This window comes from Ruditapes philippinarum, unplaced genomic scaffold, assembly GCF_026571515.1.
Source record: "Ruditapes philippinarum isolate M1 unplaced genomic scaffold, ASM2657151v2 ctg296_1_1_1_1, whole genome shotgun sequence".
NCBI lineage: Eukaryota > Metazoa > Mollusca > Bivalvia > Venerida > Veneridae > Ruditapes > Ruditapes philippinarum.
Window position 1 is genome coordinate 178,719 of NW_026853891.1, and position 19,965 is coordinate 198,683.

At 35.7% G+C, this 19,965-nt stretch overlaps 1 protein-coding gene across 1 annotated transcript; it reads right to left on the reverse strand.

The window, feature by feature from the left end:
- Window positions 1–1,077: 1,077 nt before the first annotated feature.
- On the reverse strand, window positions 1,078–4,652 carry LOC132738263 (uncharacterized). The gene has a single exon (XM_060725730.1). It carries the CDS (start codon window positions 4,035–4,037, stop codon window positions 2,247–2,249), a length of 1,791 nt encoding a protein of 596 aa, XP_060581713.1. The 5' UTR covers window positions 4,038–4,652; the 3' UTR covers window positions 1,078–2,246.
- Between the last annotated feature and the right edge of the window lie 15,313 nt (window positions 4,653–19,965).

Genomic DNA, 19,965 nt, shown 5'->3' on the forward strand with positions numbered 1-19,965 from the left:
AGTAGAAACTGGTTATGCTCCCCGATTAGGTTTTTGACACAGAAAATAATACCTCTTGTAGTTTCAGAGTTATGGCCGGGACAAAGTTCAAAGTGGAATTATTCTACAATTGGGTAAGGCAAAGATACTTTTCTTGGCGCTGCATATGTACGCAATGAGATCTATCATGCTACAAAGTTTCATGTTGATATCTCTTATAATTTCAGAGTTAGGTCCAGGACAAAATTCACAGTGTAAAATTGAAAAAAGGAAATTATCCAAAATAAGGCAAGGCAGAGTTATGGTTCTTTTGCGCTGCATATCTATGCAATGAGGTCTATCTTACTACACAGTTTCATGTTGATATCTCTTACAGTTTCAGAGTTGTGTTCCTGACAAAGTTCATAGTGAAAAAATGAGCAAATGGCAATAACTCCAAAAAATAGGCACGGCTGATTTATGGGGTTTTTTTGCACTGCTAATCTACCCAATGAGATCTACCTACCTACAAATTTTCTTGCTTATATCTTATATAGTGTCAGAGTTATGTCATAGTTTATGTTCAAAGTATAAAAATGAAAAAAGGGCAATAACTCTAAAATTAGGGAAGGTATAGTTTGGTTCTTTTGCACATCTACCCAATGAAATCTATCTACTTACAAAGTGTCTTGTTAATATTTTTTATACTTCAGACCTATGTCCTGGACAATATTCAAAGTGTAAAAATTAACAAAGGGTAATAACTCTGAAATTAAGGAAGGCAGAGTTACGGTGCTTTAGCATTGCATTTCTATTTGATGAGATCTATATATCTACTAAGTTGCTTGTTTATACCTCTTGGCCAACGTTCAAAGTGAACAAAGGGCAATAACTAACAAAGAGCAATTACTCTAAAATTAGGCAAGGCAGAGTTATGGTTCTTTTTCACTGCACTTTTACCCAATGAGGCCTATCTACATACAAAGTTTCATTTTGATATCTCTGATTATTTCAGCGCAAACTTCAAAGTGTAGAAATGAACAAAGTTACTTAAAAAATTTGACAAGGCAGAGTTACAGTTTTTGTGTACTGCACATCTAGCCAATGAGACCTATCTACCTATAAAGCTGCTTCATGTTGATACCTCTTGTTGTTTCAAAGTTATGTCCCGGACAAGAAAGTGGAAGGACGGACGGACATCCGGACGGACGGAAAAAGTGGCAACTATATGCTCATCCTACGGGGAGCATAAAGTGTAGAATAGTGTAATGATAAAACCTCAATTCCCAATGTTTGAACTGTATTGCCGAAAATAAAAAGCTTAACACCTTGATAAATAAATAAAACAGAAAATAAAATCAATTCCAAACAAACTAAAGCAAACTAATTCTAAATGTTCCTTTAAATAATGTTAAACAAACTTTTATCAAGAGCAACTGTCTGATCTTTACTGATTATACGTATTGTATAAATTATAAAATGTCTGTAATTTCTGTAAAGAACTTAAAAAATTACATTCAGTAAACACTTAAACAAATAGACTGTTCTACTAAAACATAAGATTTCAAAACTATGTTATAACTATGGCTAACTTTTTCTAACGGTACATGTCTGAGTCCAACACAAGATTTGTCAACTGTGCGTTGTCAACTGGCATCGTTCACCGTATCAAAGTCATGGCTATAAATGGTGCTGTGGATTTTTTTTTCGTAAAATACCGGTAAAAGTCTGCCTTTTTATCTACAAGCGTATTATAAAATATGAAAGTCAAGGTTACTGCGTATCTCATGAAAAAGAAACCGAATATATATGAAATTGTGTCCAATAGGAGTTGGTTGTGTCGGGAGTTGCGTTCTGTGAACGTTGTTGATCTTTATTCTCATTTTATGCCAACAACCGCGTTGTTTGTGTCGTATGGCGACTTGATGGTCTCCCCTTACATGCAATCAAAGTTGTCATATTTTCATTTAAGGAGATTGTTCGGTGTTTATTGTTTGTTGTCCCCAATCATGTCCTGCTTGCTTATCCTATTGTTTTTATTTATTTATCGGTGCTTTCTGGGTGCTCTGAATATGTGACTGAATTGTGTTGGGAGCTGCGTTCTGTGAACGTTACCTTGCCTTGTTGATCTTTATTGTCATTTTTTGTACCTGTTCCGCTAAATGAAACAACAGTTACTATCATTTTTACAAGTGAAAACACATTCTGATGACTGTTTTCAAGAGCATGTAGTTATACAAAGCGTCTCTTGGGCACAATTTCTTTCTTCACTTGTTCGGATCTATCAATTATTTTGCAGTTTCGGCTCCCTTAGTCTTCAGTCTTTTCACTATATTATCCGCCCCTTTAGAAAGAGCAATGTCGAGTGCTGTTTGATTTTTCGAATTAATGCAATTAATATCGACATTTTGTTTTTGAAGAAGTGACTTTGCGATATTCAAATTGTTCTTTACTGCTTCCATCAAAGGGGTTGAACCATTTATGTCAGGTGTATTGATTTCGACATCCTCATGTTTAAGAAAAATCCGTGTTATTCTATATTTTTCCTCCTTTATAGAAAGAAGTAATGGCGTGTTTCCTTCACAATCTCTTAAATTGACATCAGCACCAAGTGATAATAATATATTTATCATCGTTTCATACCCATTAAGACTTGCTATGTGCAATACTGTTGCTCCTTGATACTTCTGATATTCATTTTCTCCACCTGATATTTTCAATTTAAGGAGTTCGGGATTTCTCTTTACGAATAAAGATACGATTTCACAGTGATTAGAGTTTGCAGCCATGTGTATGGGACTGAATCCTTTTACCTCATGTCCTTCTATTCCACAGTTTAACATACACGAAACAGTCTGAATGGCGCCTACAGTACACGCATCATGAAATATTTCAAAGTTCTTAACTTCTTCTTTATCCTCTTTCTCCTTTAGCACTGAAACGAAGTTTTCATTGCCGAAGGCATCGTGATTAACGGCCATTTTATTTGATCGGTAAAAATACAAGAGCCGTTTGTGCAATAGTTCAAATCTTGACTTCTTTATATATACTTTGACTATGCTTTCATCTTCTGTTTCGTCGGCTGTTGTGACGTACGTCAGAAGAAAATCAAGTGAGCATAAATTAATGCCATCCTTGATATTTTTCTCACAAACCAGCAAACCTACTACGTCGGCAATGATATCATGACTAAAGCGGAATTCCTCGCTGTCTTCAATATAGTTGATAAACCCGTCTTTGTGAGAAAGCAATGCCTCCTTAACATAAGATACTGAGAACACATTTTGTTGTTTTAAACGGCAGGAAATTTCACTGCGCTCTTCCATGTCATCTAGCTCCGTTATCCTTAATGTGTGCTTTAATTGTGACCATAAGAAAAAAAATGCTAAGAAAGATTTTTCTTCACTTAGCACATCACTTAGGCAGTTTTTCACAAAATATATCGGCTTTTCAAGAAACGTGAATCCTTTTTCAAAGAATTGTGAAAACTCCGCGTACATATTTGCACGTTGAGGAAAACCTATTTGAAACATTGTCTCCGGGTTATTTTCATAACTGGAGACAAAACTTTTCAATGCATCAATATCTATTTTCCGTTCGTTAGCTTCCAAATGGGATTTTAAAATTTCATAACGCTCATCGATTGATATTGTCTCAGACTTGACAGTTATAACATTGTCTGCAAACCAATTTGAAAGTTTATAGAACAGATACTTCTTTGCTTGTCGAAGAATGTGTGGCTTTATCGTGATCAAAACGATTATATCTTTTTTCAAAACTGCTTCCCGTATTTCTTCTAAAACAGGACGCCAACATTTTACATTTTCTTCCTCGAGAACAGCAACTCCAAAAATGTCATCAATAAATATTGCATCACAATTTTTGATAGACACTAATCTCCAGTCGTTAGGTGTACTGAGCCTTAGATATCTTTTTCCTGAGATAAGGTGCAAAGCAATGGTGCTTGTGCCCTCCCCATGATTCCCATTTATAACAACAAAACCTGTTTTCTGTAGGCGTTTTAAGGTGCTTTCAAATGCTTTAGTCTTTACAAAAGTAGCGTTAGATTGCAAAGTCATCTTTCTTTCAGAGCATTCTGCAAATGATTTAAGGAACGTTAATGTAAAATAAGGACATTTTTTTAAAATTGATGTAAATATAGTTTCAAATTTAAATTTCTGAAAATATCTGAATTCTTATTTCACCATTGAAGAGCTATTCTTAAACAAAACATTGTTAACTTTACAAACTAAATAAATAACCTTATTTTAATCAAATCACTGACTGCCACAAATGTAATATAAAAAGGCTTTTTTACATGTTTGTGACAGACCAAGAGGTTATGGTTGCCGATTTCAAATCCCTTTACCCCTAACTGCTGCGGGTTCAAATCCCGTAAGAGACTTTCAATAATTTCTTTTGAAAAAGGCAATTCAGCTTATGACATATAGAAGGTCAGTGGTTCTACCAAGACATGATATAGTACACGAAGGCCACCTGAGGTATTCTTCCACCAGTAAAACTGTAAAGTCGCCTTCTGACCTTTACAGTTCCGATGTAAACAAAACTAAACAAAACATACTTCTATCGTAATGTAAATAAAAAAAGGTAGTAACACTATATCACAGATGTCATTTAAATAATAATCATACATATGAAAGGAAATATCAGCAAGAGAGAGCAACATTTAGTATCACCGAACAGTACACTTGGAAGACACTCTGCATGACAACAAGTAAATAAGATGGAAGAAGGGCATATAAATTAATTATATCATTGTGATGCAAAGAGCAGACTACCACTCACTTTTAAAAAATATTTTTGTTTGCTTTGCGCAAAATTGACTCAATCTCATATATAACATTATTTTGTGTTTTAGTAATATGCCAGTTCAAAATCTGACATCAGTTTACAATATGAAAAACAAGATCAACTAGACATTGTCACAAGTGCCAAATACCCCTGACACGTGATTGTCAGAAAATAAGCTTTTTAGTTAATAATTTTGCACATAAGGAGAATGAATGCAGTAGTTTATAGATTTTTTCAAATGTTTTTAAATTATTTGTCCTTCATCAATAAGATAAGAGATAAACGTTCTTTCTCTCTGACATGTATGCAATTCTACTCTATGGGATCTATCTACCTACATAGTTTCATGTTGATACCTTATATAGTTCTCAAGTTATGTATTGGACAAAATGCAAAGTGTAGAAATGAACAAGGGCAATAACTCCAAAATTAGGGTAGGGAGGGTTACGGTTCTTCTGCACTGCACTTCTGTTGATACCTTTTATAGTTCTCATGTTATGTCCTGGACAAAGTTTAAAGTGTAAAAATGAACAAAAAGGAAATAACCCCTTAATTAGGAAAGGCAGGGTTATGGTTCTTTTGCACTGCACTGTTACTTACATATCTACCTACAAAGTTTCTTGTTAATGTCCCTTGTAATTTTAGAGTCTTGTCCCTGACAAAGTTTAAAGTGTAAAAATGAACAAAGGGCAATAACTCCAAAATTAGGGTAGGGAAGGGAGGGTTACGGTTCTTCTGCACTGCAAGCAAAGTTTCAAGTTGATACCTTTTATAGTCATCAAGTTATGTCCAGGACAAACTTTAAAGTGTAGAAATGAACATAGGGATATAACTCCAAAATTTGGGATGAGGGGGTTACGGTTCTTGTTCACTGCACTTCTACTCAGTGAGATTATATACCTACGAAGTTTTAAGTTGATACCTTTTATAGTTCTCAAGTTATGTCCCGGACAAAGTTCAAAGTGTACAAATAAACAAAAGGCAATTACACCAAATTTAGGCAAGTCAGAGTAACGGTTCTTTATCACTGCACTTTTAATCGATGAGTTCTATCTAGCTACAAAGTTTCTTGCTAATATCCCTTGTCATTTAAGAGTTATGTCCCGGACAATGTTCAAAGTGCAAAAAACAAAGGACAACAAGAGCCATGTAAATATAGTCATCCCCCGCCGAATGTGTTTGCACATTGGAAGAATGTATATGTAGTAGAGAAGAATAATTAAATTTTCCAGGCCTCTTAGTAATGAAAACTGATGGCTGAAGTAATTACAGATTTGAAACCTATGTGAATACTGATGGCTGAAAATATTAAAAGGGCAAAAACTCAAAAATTCTAAAGGGTAGAGTTATCATTATTAAGCACTGCATACCTCTTGAGTGAGATCTATCTACCTATGCAGTTTCATATTGATATTTCAAAGGCTTTTTGAAATATGCTCTGGACAAAAATAAAGTTTGAAAAATAACAAAGGGCAATAACTGAAAAAATATGAAGGATATAGTTATCATTCTTGTGCACTGCACTCCTCCTCAATATGATCTATCCACCTATGAAGTTTCAAGTTGATACCACAAATTCTTTTTGAGATATACTCCGGACAAAATGTCGGACGGAAGGACGGACGGACGTTCTTATGGGACAGTAATAATGTGGCTACTCTACTGTTCTCTCTATTGTTCTTTTCAGCCACACAAAAGAAAATAGCCACATAAAAGCATCACGGAATGGATGACATCAAAGAGAAAGAACAGTTACCTATTGTCCCTGTAGCCACATTTTTACTGTCCCGTGGGAGCGGATAGACAGACGGACGGAGACTATTTCTATATCCCCCGCAGCCTTTTTGGCAAAGGATAATATGGTTATGGTTCTTTTGCACTGCACTTCTATTCAATGAGATCTATCTACTTACACAAATTTTAGTTTCAAAGTTATGTCCAAGACAAGAAATCTGCAACGGACAGACCGACGGACGGTTCGACCGTCCGACCACCAGCTGACTTCAGGCCCCGTGTTCACAAAGATTTAATGATCAGGATCAAATTTAAAAACTCCAATTTTAAACTCTTCCTTGTTTATCCTCATAGATTAAATATCTAATATAAATTCAATAAAACTGGACTTGCAATAGCAAGTTTATGAATTTTTATAATAAATTAATTGTTATTTTTGCGAGATACGGGCATTTCACAGTTGATCCAAATATTGATCCGGTGCCTGATCCTAAAATTATCCTTATTTTGATCAATTTTTTTATTTGTTTTGTTGTTTGTTTATTTTATACCAAAATAGTTTGGTTTCTTTGCAAATCAGCAACTTCTTACATTTTGAATATTTACCATTTTATTCTAGCAAAAGACGATTAATTTTAGTAACATAAAACAATGAAAATAAAATCAGGATCACTTGATCCTGATCCTGATCTTTTCTTAGTGAGCACGAGGCCAGTATACCCCCTATAACTTCGTTTGTCGGGGGTATAAAAAAAGGAAGAGCAGCATTCAATGAACGCATTCCCCCCAACAAATCTCAGCATTACAGGACGACCGGCAAAGAGCCATGCAAGGCACCAGACTAGACAGGGCACACTGGCAATTCACTGGCTGGATGTCACTATTCAAATTCTTCAAAAAAGGAAATTATAGAAACTGACAAGGTCACTAAAGAAAATCATTGATTAAAATGCCTGCAAAAAGGATAAGGGTGTAGAGGATGGGGGCAGAGGAACAGGGGCGTGATCAAAATCCAATATTGAAAAAAAAATAAGGGAAAGGAATGAAACTTATCGTAGAAAACAAAAGCAAGGGGAGATACAAAAGTGTCACTTCAATTAATGTTCCATTTATATGTACAAAATTTAGCTTTAATAAGAAGCTTTTGTATCAGTATTGTTTGTTTTTTGTATATATGTAAGGATAGAAACTATTGTTTTGTGTCTATGTTTTAAACAAATGACGTTTAAGTGCACGAAACTCTAGATAATATATATATACATAGGAATGCCCTTTTTAAAACTTTCCATGCCTACAATAAAGTTTAACCTAGTTATCAAAATAAAGTACACAGAAAAATAGAATGATTTATTTTTAAAGATTCGAAATGATCATAGTCGCCAGTTTGTAAAATCAGTTGTAGGCATTAAAGATCTATTGGGCAATATATATACCAAGTTCAACAAGACAATTATTTGAGAGAAAAAACATTCAAGAAGCGATTAGAAGATTTGTAAAGATGATAATCTGAAAGCTTCTGACTTCTTTCTACTAAGTAAAAGTGAGCAAGTTTGGTATTATTGTATTATGCCTTGAGGAAGATAAACGTATTGTGGCATAATTAGAATTTGTTTTGTATCAAATAAAAAATTCTTACCTTTTAAATTGTCCTTTCCTGAAATTTAAAAGTAAAATACCAGGAATAGATATATTTGCAGTACGTTTGACTGATTTCAAAACTGTTTAAAAAATAAAATGGTATTATTACAATCTATAAAATAACAGATCAGTAAAAAAAGAACGATATAAGATTTTGACATGCCGAGTTACTGCTTGATATATGCTAATAACCATAAAATGTTATTTAAGACATAAGATGATACAGAAAAGAAAACATGTAATAACAAATGCTTTATTCAAAGAATTGATCATCGATCGACGAGTCCATATGTACACAGGTACCAACGGTAACATTTTTGCTTGAACCAATTTCCAAAGTGTGTGACCTGTCAATCAGATCAAATTGATAGATAATTGTTCGCAAATTTAATAAATCTACATATTTCATATACCTAGACATGGTTCTTGTTAGATACACAGACCGACATTTTGGGGGGGGGGGGTATGGAAAAAGTTATATGCTGTGTCAAATGAATTATTTCAATGATTTAAGCTTGGAAATATGCATCATATCACTGTGAAGATTTTTTCAAGACAATATGCCGTGAGCTATTTATTACGCTTCAGTGATGTTCGTTTCTAAGAATAGAAGACTGTCTCCTACATTTAGAGAGCAGACCGGTAGATTAGAAATATTGAAAGGTTTCCTTATTGCTTATGTATTTTATCGGCGACAAATTTCATTTTCCACCTGAATATATTACATTGTATTTTCATTTGACAAACATATGAAACGATTTAACTACAAATAACATAATTAACCTTTAGAAAAGCTGAAGGACATTTTACCATCTCTTGCATTAAGTGTGCTGAAATGCGTCGCTTGGTTATTCTTCCTTCAAAACTCCTTGGTTAATGTGTACGAAAGTTTGCGCTAGTGTTATTATTAAAGTTCTGAACTCCTAAATTAAAAGTCGTAATGCGAAATTTATAGGGAATAATCCACTCCTCTTCTCATACTTAGCGGAATAAACGTGATTTCAAGTTATGTTACCTGACAAACAGTAATTTAGACATGACTTAAACCGGTAAGTACGTAAAACGTGACTTTATAACGGATAAAAGAAAATATGCAGGACTAACAATTCAACTATCCAAAGTCGTCTGTTTAAAGTATGTTTAGACGACTTTTCGTCAGTAATTTAAAATTGAAACAGGAGGTTGTTTAGGATAAATTTTATTACCCATTTATTACATAGTAATTCACAATTGGTACTGTACTGTTCCTTTGATTATGTGAGATTAGCAAGGTCATGAGTGTTAGCTAGTTTACAATATTATTAAACGGGGACGTTTTAGTACCAAGGCATAGTAAATAACATAAAATTATCATAATCGTAATTAAATAACTTTTGTATTATTTCTATGAAGTTACAAATAGTTTGGCGTGCATTTACCTAAATAATGAAAACGTGTTAAGATAAACTGGATAAAATGTGTTTTATTTTGCATTCCCCCCCCCCCCCCATCTAGGAAATGTTCCTAACCTCAAGATTTTAAATTTTTTCTGTTTAGTATCACAGTCAAATCGGATAAAGGATTAAATCAGGTAAACTAAAACAATAAATTTATTTCATGTATTATCACGTGTTCTGACCTCTTTTAGACTCATAATTTACTTCGATTCCATATGTTAAATAAATCTCGTCAGTTTTGTATATTAATTATTTCAAGAAGAATTAAGTAGAGCTTTTTTCTTGATTATAAATATATTTAAACATTTTTTCAACAACTATCTCAATGATTTCCATTACGACGTGGTCAGAAGGGGGAATTCTTAAAGAAATCACGTTTTCTATATCTTTTGATGGCAATCTTGGCCACAAAGCTATTAAGACATTTTTTCCAGTAATCAAAACTTTGGATGAGTAAAGGATCTGAATCCTTCAACCGTTTCTTGATTTAGGTCTTAAATACACAGTGTTGCGCAATGCAAGTTGATATTTAGGGATGGAAATTTCCCGAAACTATCTAGTAAATAGATTTAATATCTATACTCTATATTATGACCGTGATAGTAAGAGCCTAATTGTTTAGACTTCTGTCTCTGTTTTAGAAAAAATTTAGTACACTAGAATCCCAAGTTAGAACCGTAATTGGTTAACATGTTCATACTTGTTTGCATAATCATCTAATCATATCAATTCTTTATCATACCGCGTGATTTAAACATTGCGTTGAAGTATCATTTTCCTCCGACTTCCCTTCACGGCGTGCACGTCGCTCTGAGGACATAGGTCACCCGTCACACCAGATGGGTGCGAAGTTAGGTCACTAAGCTGGTGGGAACTAATCAACGGCGAAGGATGTGGCCCTACAAAGAACTGCTGCTCCTGGAAGAGGTACTTTCCTCCTATTGTCTACCGCGTTTAAGATGCGAAGAACTGGGTCCTAGAGAAGATGAGAAGATCTCTACGACGAAAGACGGCTTGAGAAGACCTCCGTTGCGGCTCTACGAATTAATTTTTTCAGGGTTGTAGCAGGGGTCCAGGGGCAGATAGGGGTGAGGTGACCAAACACTGATACTGCCACCTGTGATGATACGTTTTATTGTAAATGTCTGCAAAATGTAGTAACATTGGCAAATAGTTGAACTTAAAGTCATCTTTGAAGGTCATATAATAGATGATCCGCTTTTTAAGTGTTTTATCAGCGACTTCAGAAGAAACTAGGTCCTGACGCGAGTAACGAAAAATATTCCACAACGAAAGCATTTGAAGGTTGCGCTTCGAAGATATGTTGCATTTCTCGGTCAGATGCGTCGCCTGATTTCATAGATGTGTTGCTTATGTTTTCAAGGTTCATAGATTTTCCTAAGAGTAACTTTTGTGTAAAAAGTGCTATAATGGTAAATATCTATTAGTATTGCTTTGCTTGTTTTATTTATTGAACGTTTAACAGTCATATTATGCAAAATAAACACATGTAATGCTTTTTGCTTTAATTTTAGTATAAGTAACATATTCCAAGACGAAATTCATTGCTAATGTTCTTTGATGTTGGAAATATGTACATATACAATTTACCACGTTTTTGTGTCGCCTCTACGGAGTAGTGGCGACATATAGGGATCACTTCTCCGTCTGTCCGTCTGTCTGTCTGTCCGTCTGTCCGTCCGTCCGTCACAAAACTTGTCCGGACTACTGCTCATAAACTACTGGTGCAATTTCATCCAAACTTTACAGGAATGATCAGTACCAAGTCTAGTTGTGTATATTGTCAGCATTTTCCGGTTCAGTGATTTTTGTCAGAGTTATGGCCCTTTAATAATTTTTAATTTTAAAGTTTCTCCGGACTACTTCTCTTATACCACTAATGCAATTTCAATGAAACTTTACAGGATTGATCTGTAGCTCAAGTCCTTGCGCATATTGCACGGGTTTTCCGGTTGAATGATTTTTGGCCGAGTTATGGCCCTTTGACAAAAATGTGTTTTTTTCTGTCGTTGCCAGATACACAAAAGCTTGTCCGGACTACTCCTCATAAACTACTGGTGCAATATCATCCAAACTTTACAGGAATGATCAGTACCAAGTCTAGTTGTGCATATTGTCAGCATTTTCCGGTTCAATGATTTTTGTCAGAGTTATGGCCCTTTAATAATTTTTATTTTTAAAGTTTGTCTGGACTACTTCTCTTAAACCACTAATGCAATTTCAATGAAACTTTACAGGATTGATCTGTAGCTCAAGTCCTTGCGCATATTGCACGGGTTTTCCGGTTGAATGATTTTTGGCCGAGTTATGGCCCTTTGATAAAAAGGTCTTTTTTTCTGTGTTACAAATTGCCAGATACGCAAAAGCTTGTCCGGACTACTCCTCAAAAACTACTGGTGCAATTTTATCCAAACTTTACAGGAATGATCAGTACCAAGTCTAGTTGTGCACTGTCCGTCTGTCTGTCTGTCTGTCTGTCACAAAATTTGTCCCAACATGAAATTGGCCATCATGAGGCGACACATGTGATTACTGATCGCTCTTGTTTTTATATTATAGGCTAGAAAGACTAAAAAGGTTGTTTGCTTATAAAAATGAGAAGGTTTATCAAAGAGTACGTGTATGTTGCTTGTCATAAACAGTTTTCACGAGGACGTAAATCAACGAAAACAATTTATATTTCAGTAGCCTGGCAATGCAGTCTGCCCTCATTGCAGTCTCATTCAAAAGTGTATTTCAAGCTGTAATAAGTCAAGGAGCATATGAGCACTCAGAGGACTAGCTTCCCTTCATGATTGAGTCAGAGGGGCTAATTAAGTGGCGTCTAGGCAAAGAGTGTAAGAACATTCGCAAAGTATTTGCCAGTGATATTGTCCCCAGTGATGTTGCTCCGAAGGCAGACACATTGACGATTGATGAAATGAATGGTAAATTATTAATTTCTATGTCTGCCTGAACCTGAGACAAGGAAGCCAAAAAGAAAAGAAACCAACATACCAAACTATAAAATGCCATCACGAGGCACCCAGCCAGTAAGACAGCTCCACAAAACAGATTCCGACATACGACATGCGCTTAATTATGAACAGTAGTTAAAAATAATTTGTAAACACGTGAATGTTGTATAATAGTATTAGTTAAACAAATTGCTGATCTGATGTAAGGGAGAATATAGAATGAATGTTTATCTCGTCAGCAACTTTTAACTGATTTTTAATAACACATTTTTTTCTTTATTTTTTCAGGATTATAGAAAACTATCAAGAGTATAATATAACGCCCTTCCATTGAAGCTCGATGAAAGGCGTGCTTATACAGATAACAAAAGCAATTAAAGAATATAATAATCCTTTGAGTTGCATTTTTATATATTTTAATTGCACATTATTCTCCAGAAATAAATACATATAATTTACTCTTAAAATTGCAAAAATTGTTTAAAGTGATTATATTTATACAGTAGTTATTTGGCATTTTGAATGGAGGTCAAAACACCACTGCGTTTACATTTTGCTATATTTATGACATATTATATCAGATCAAGCACTTCTCTGTTCAAATGATAAGCGCGTATCATGCTCCTGTTCTATTCTTCAAACATTACACATTTTAAAAGATTTTCGCCCTTTTTAGAGAAAATTATATATATTGGCTGTAAAAAGCCGCCCCGTACATTCAATCAAAGATGTTATATTTAGATCCTTAAAGATCGTTCAGGACGACATTATTGTTGTGCTTGTGATAATTTAGTTCTTTCTATTCGGGCTATTTTCTTGATGGGTGGTTCCAGTATTCCTCACTTGAATACTGTTGAATTACCCTTAGGATATGTGGCCTGCTTTTTAAATTTCTATTTTGACGTCTTATCGGTGATATGCAGGCTTCATAACCTCTAATCCCTTTTCAAAATTCCATTTTATTTAGTTCCGCCCATATTTTTCTCGTTTGAGGCACACGAATTTTTTTTTACCTGGTGACAAGATGACGCTTTTCACGGAATGACACTTACGTGTCACATTGAAGGTTCCATGATGACCGCCATAGGAACACATCTGTGGATGTTTCAAAATTCAAATTATACCAGTTCATGTTAACTTAAGCCGGTGCTAGGGGGTGTAGACGGTAGTTTGCACTTGACAGTACCGTCCATGAACAGGCTCATTCAAACCGAGCCTGCAACATTGTTAGTTTTAACGTGTTGGGCTTTCTTTAGGAATTCTTATTTTCTCTATTTCACATGCTTTCGTTGTGGAACATTTGTCGTTACTCGCGTCAGGACCAGTGAAAAAGTGGACGCTTTAGTCTCATTCTGCGTTGGAGAGTATTCTGTGTTATGTTTCTTCATCAGAGCTTGTACTCATTTTGGCCCCGAAATATGAAGAAATGATTAGTTAACTATAAACACATACCACACAATAAAAGGATAAGACGTTGTTATGAAAGTATAATATCTGAAATTGAAACTTTTTATTCATTGTTCCTACAGTTTCTTTAACTGTTTACTATAACTTTATATGTTATACCTTTATCAGTGATCAGACGTCGAGCAGTTCTAGCAGACATAGAAAAGATGTCCTTAAATTCCATGACTTCAGTTCAAGATTTCTGTCCAGACCATTTTACTGAATGTATTATGACAAGAAGGATATATCGTGTTTCATCATTCCACTTTTCGTATTTTATCTATTAGGTCGGCCATCCACAGATCGTCAGTTCCAGCACTAACGATATGGTTTCTCAGAAAGGGATTTCTCACAGGTTTGTGTAGACTATATGATTCCCGATTATGAAGAATTTTCCTGACTTTGTACATTACAATATCATATTTTCTACCAGTTTTTACAGCTTTGTATAACTTTTGAGGACCACTGAAACTCCCATCGAAATATAATTTTACATTGAATAATCTTCCCAAGGTGCAATGTCTTCACTGTTCTGTGTACAGTTAAATATGTCAAAACATACAAATAACATATGCTTTTAATCCATCTCCTCGACACTTTCTTTAGTACAATCATCGCTGTCTTCACTCTCTTCGTCAGATACTTCTGTTTCAAATAGTTCTTCAAAGATTTGCTTTGTTATCTTTAGTTGGCAAGCTCATGCGAAGTTTATGTATTTCTTCCACATGTGATTGGTGAGTGGAACTGGTCCTCAATGGAAACAAGTACATTTCAAGCAGCTGCTGATATTTTTTCAACAAGTTCGTTAAATTTATCCTCGTCAGCATTTTTTTCTTTTTGTAGGAGTCTCATTATATTCAGGAAACCAGCCACATTTCACATGTCTTTGTACATCATGCAGGGAATCAAATAATAATCCAAAATCATCACACGTTTTTCCAATTTTAGCCATATCTTCATTTATCTGTGATTTATCCCCGGTGTTAACTGCCTGAAATAAAGAATGATCTTTTGCATGTGTATGTATGTAGTTAATGCTTAATGAGGGTCCATCCGCCCGTAAGGGCACAAAATGCAGCTTTCACTGTCGAGTACGACCACGGACATGTCACCAGTCATATCCTAAAAGAGTTAACTTTAAAGCACAAAGTGGTGATAATTTACCTCCATACAATTTTCATGGGGTATTAGCCAAAGATATGCATTTTTAGCCAATAGTAGGTCACTGAACGGCGGTCAACGAGAACCTAAATGTACAGTTACCTGAGACAATATAAAAGGGTAGCCCTGAAAAAGGGCTGTGGGTGCCAGCAAATGGCCTGCCGTTCAAGTCGTCTAACCGTGCTAGGGGCTCACGCACCCTAGTACACGATCCTCGTCGACCATATGCCTACTTTGTATGGCCACTCCAGTCGGCATTCGTCAGGACACCGCCAGCTGATTCGCAGTTGTTGACGAAGTAGCAGTCCCGTTAATCGCTAACGGGTGCATAAATTTATAAGTTTACTGCCCGCCAAGCCGTTAATCTTCTGCCGATGTCGTGTGCCTTCTCAGCGACATGCACGCTCCAAGGGGAAGTGAGAAGTGATCTTTTGCTCGCGTATAGTTCAATTTTATAGGTGACTGCTCTGGTTCTTCAATTTGATTGGACAGTTTAGTCCTATTATCATCATCCCATTTAAAATCGCATTTCAACCTATCGACTTCTTTCGTGGAGACCTTCAGGTCAAGCAAAAGAAAACTGTGAGTGTTTAGTGGCTTTTTCGAAGGTTTTAATGAATTTCTCTGTATGACCAGGGTACATTTGTATGGCAAGTGTCATGATGGCTTGTCGATCTACTGGGCAGTTGAAAATTACAAGGTAATGACAATTTTGCCTTTGTGTAGGATCCTTGCTTCCAAACAAGTTCTGGTTAATTCAAATAACAGATATTGATCGGTGATGGGAACCCTCCGTGTAAAGATCTGTAATCCTTTATATTTAGCAGCTTCGCTAAACAGATCATCCAAAATAAATAAGTTGTTGACCCTTGGATCGAAGAAGTAGTCATCATGTAGATCAATTGGTATGCCTTGAATAAACTCTATGCCCGGAAAACGGAACTCTTAATTATTGAGAAGACAGGATGTCATCGTCGATTGAGCCACAAAATGTGCTGTATTTTTGACTTTATTCTTTTTGCGTGATTTTGTAGTGGTGTTTTTTTCACAACCTGGAAGAAAACAAATAAGCGGCATTCAGGATCAATAGGCAACAACTAATATAAATGCAAACATCATGCAAACGGATGATAAAGAATCATTGGTTTCGATTCAATTTCTGGATCCTCCTGTGTTGATTTTGATAGAAATCGTTGTTATATTCTCCTGTTGTTGCGGTGGCTTTGATATATTCCACTGTCCTTGTGGTACCGATGGTGCCCGTAGCGGCGGTGCCGGCGTGGAATACGCTTCATTAACTTCTTTATGTTTGCTGCGTCGCTGTCTTAACATGACATCTCTTCCAGAAAAGTCGACAATTTGGACACTTGATCATGTTGTCTCTCTTACGTTTTGTAAGAGAATGATCAGCTAAGGCTGTTTTATTTTAAATATATACTCGTCATTTTTCCATCAACCAATCAAATAAAACAAATAACACGTGTGTGCGTATCCGTATAACCATGGAATACTAATAAATACGTTTACCTTGAGGAATGGTTTCAATTTCAGATTGAGTAACGACGGAAAAGATCTAATTCTTCTGTCTGAAGATATAATAGTAAAAAAATAAACAAGGTAAGTTATGTTAAGTAGTCTCATCTGTTTCATTTTAGTCTCGCCTGCCAAATGTGTTGTTACTTAAAAATGTTTGTTTATACATATCTTAAAACTGTCTTTCACTTTCTTGCAAAATTATATATCTACTTTGAATTTTTTTAAACTGTCATTTCACTTTTTGACACTTCAATGTATTTTCAGTCAACAATCATGGATTACCAAGGTTAAGTGTATGAGGCCAGTTTCCCGAGACTGAGCAAGCCGCTACAGCGCAGACGGACTGAGAAACACTGGCAGTTGAGGTGTTCTAGTTGTAAGAAAACATTTGGGCGGAAGGACAATTAAAAATCGCATATGAAAAAACACAGCGACGAGAATACTCACCACTGTCCGGAATGTCTACATGTATTCATGAGGAAAGACGCGCTAGATGAACATTTTGCACAACACCATATTCAGAGTGTGATGCTGCAAGAAATATAGTTATTGCTGACGAAGTAGGTGTTGGTAGTGGCCGTAATCGACAAAGGCTTACATTAAAGGACAATGTAAATGCATTCTATGATATGGAGAATATAAATGAAAGGAGAGTTGAAAAGCTCTGATTTTATACAGCAGGTGTCAAGTGCTGTGTGGCAGCTGTAAAAAGATGCCCCGTACTTTACTTCAGTGTTGTTATATTTTTCTGGTCCTTCGGGATCATATATTCCAACACTTTTAAGGGTTGAAAATTGAGTACCACTCAAGCCGGTGCTAGCGGGCGTGAGGGATGTTGAACTTTTTCACTATCCCACATCTACTGACTCAATCAAACCGAGTCTGCAGGTTTCGTGTAATTTTGTTATGATTGGTGTTTCCGAGGGCTCACAGTTATTCCAGATATTTTTTTCAACATGACTGCGTCGTACTACAACATTAAAATCAGACTCTTAAGTGAGAGATTTGCCAAACTTTTTGACACTGAAAGTCATATTCCAATCTATTGTGAAAAGAATAACAGAAAGCGTTTTAGCTACAGATTTGGTTCGACTAACTCTGGACAATCCGGACCTGGATTATCCAATTGTGTTACAAGTCATGCTTAGATCAGCTTTGACAGTAGAGAGGATTCTGTCTGAATTGGATAGGGTTTTATGAACAGTCTGTTGTAGACGAAACATTTGGAATAGAGCTGGTGCATGTTGTTGACATGAGCGGCTCTGGATACAAAAGAATTATAGATATTACGCACATCCTGCAAAGTAAAAAAAAGTATAATAAAAATAAGGAACAAGGATGATCTTTGTTGTGCAAAAACTTGGATTACAGCCATATAGGACGGGTGGAAAAAACATCCACAGTGGATCAACATTCGCCTGTGGCATCAAATTCATGGATAACTTGCTAAAGAACTTCATAAAAAGGCGAATGTGCAACTTAGAAAGTGCGGAATAGCTTAAGTGAAAACATTTTAATCATCCCTGTTCAACTATCAAATTCATGTGTCAAAAAATAGATAAATACAGAATCCCTAAAGAAAGCCCAACACGGCAAAATTGAAAATGTTGCAGGCTCGGTTTGATTGAGCCTGTTCATTGACGGTACTGGAAAGTGCAAGTTACCGTCCACGCCACCTAGCAGAATTCAACATTTAAACATGAAATAGTAAAATTTTGAATTTAGAAACATCTGCAGATGTGTTCATACGGCGGTTATCATGGAACCTTCAATGTGACACTTCCGTGCCATTCCATGAAAAGCGGCGTATGGTCCCCAAGTAATAAAAAGCGTGTGCCCTAAACGAGAAAACAATGGGCTGAACTAAATAAAATGGAATTTTGAAAGGGGATCAGAGGTTATGAAGCCTGCGTATCACAGATAAGACGTCAAAAGACAAATTTAAAAAGCAGGCAACATATCCTAAGGGTGATTCAACATTATTCAAGTAGGAATATTGGAACCACCCAACTAGAAAATGCCGAAAAGTTGAAACTAAAAATACCACAAGCACAACAATAATGTCGTGCTGAACGATCTTCAAGGTCATTTTAACGCTATTGTGTACAAAGAACCTGAAGGTGGTGTGCCGCTATATATTTACGATCATGTTGCCATTTTGATGTAATCACATCAATGACCGGGTTTCTGATCAGGAGTTATTGTTGTGAAACATGTAAGAAAGAATACCAAACCAAAGAATGTCATGCCTGTTACAACCCACGTCACTTCTGTCGTAAGCTTCATACACTGGAAACTCTGTGAAACTTGCAACTGTAAATTTCTAAATCAAACCTGATTGCCTTTCACAAGAGCAAAACCGAAAGTGAAAAATAAACGTGCTAACAATAAAACAGATGTTAAGACTATTATCAATTGATCAACCTTCATATCATAGGAACCCTCATGTATGTGATAAAAACTACTGTAGTACTTGCAATGACTATGTAGATGACAAGCATTCATGTTACATACAACCAGTTGATGAAGAAGTTGGTATCCCATACGTTAAACATGCAAACAGGGAAAGGGGAACAACATATATACTCTTGACCTAGAATGTACTCAATCGCCTGGAGTGTAATTGAGGGTACTTACTTAGTGTAAATAATAGGTGTGTGAATTGTAAGACATCATGGTGTGGATCAATGGATCATAGGCCAAATTTATGTGTGGCGCTCAGGGTTTGTGGTGCTAGCATGTCATTTAAGCTTACTCCCTTTTTTGAATGTGCGACTTGTGGTCATAATGAAAGGGTATTTTCTGTCCTAATACGATAGAGTCCTTTTGCAAGTGGTTATTTACCGCAGAAAATAAAAAAGAACGTTACTGTAATATACCACAATTTTAAGGGTTATGATAGCTACATGATAATGAAATACTTGTACAACAATGCTATTTTGTCTGAAGTGATCACAGCGGGATTAAAATATATGTCCATTATTGTATCCGATCATTCGAATCAGATTCATTGACTCGCTGAATTTTATTCTAATGGCCCTTGCTGATATGCCAAAATCATTTGGAGAAACATAACTCGCCAAAGGTTATTTCCCCATCTATATAACGCGTCAGATAAACAATCGTCTGTGCACGACCATTTGCCTGATATGAAGTACTATAATCCTGACGGTATGAAAATCTGGAAACAAAGTGATCCCTCGGAAGCATTAATAACAACAAAATTACATAAGAATTGCAGACTCGGTTTGATTGAGTCTGTACAT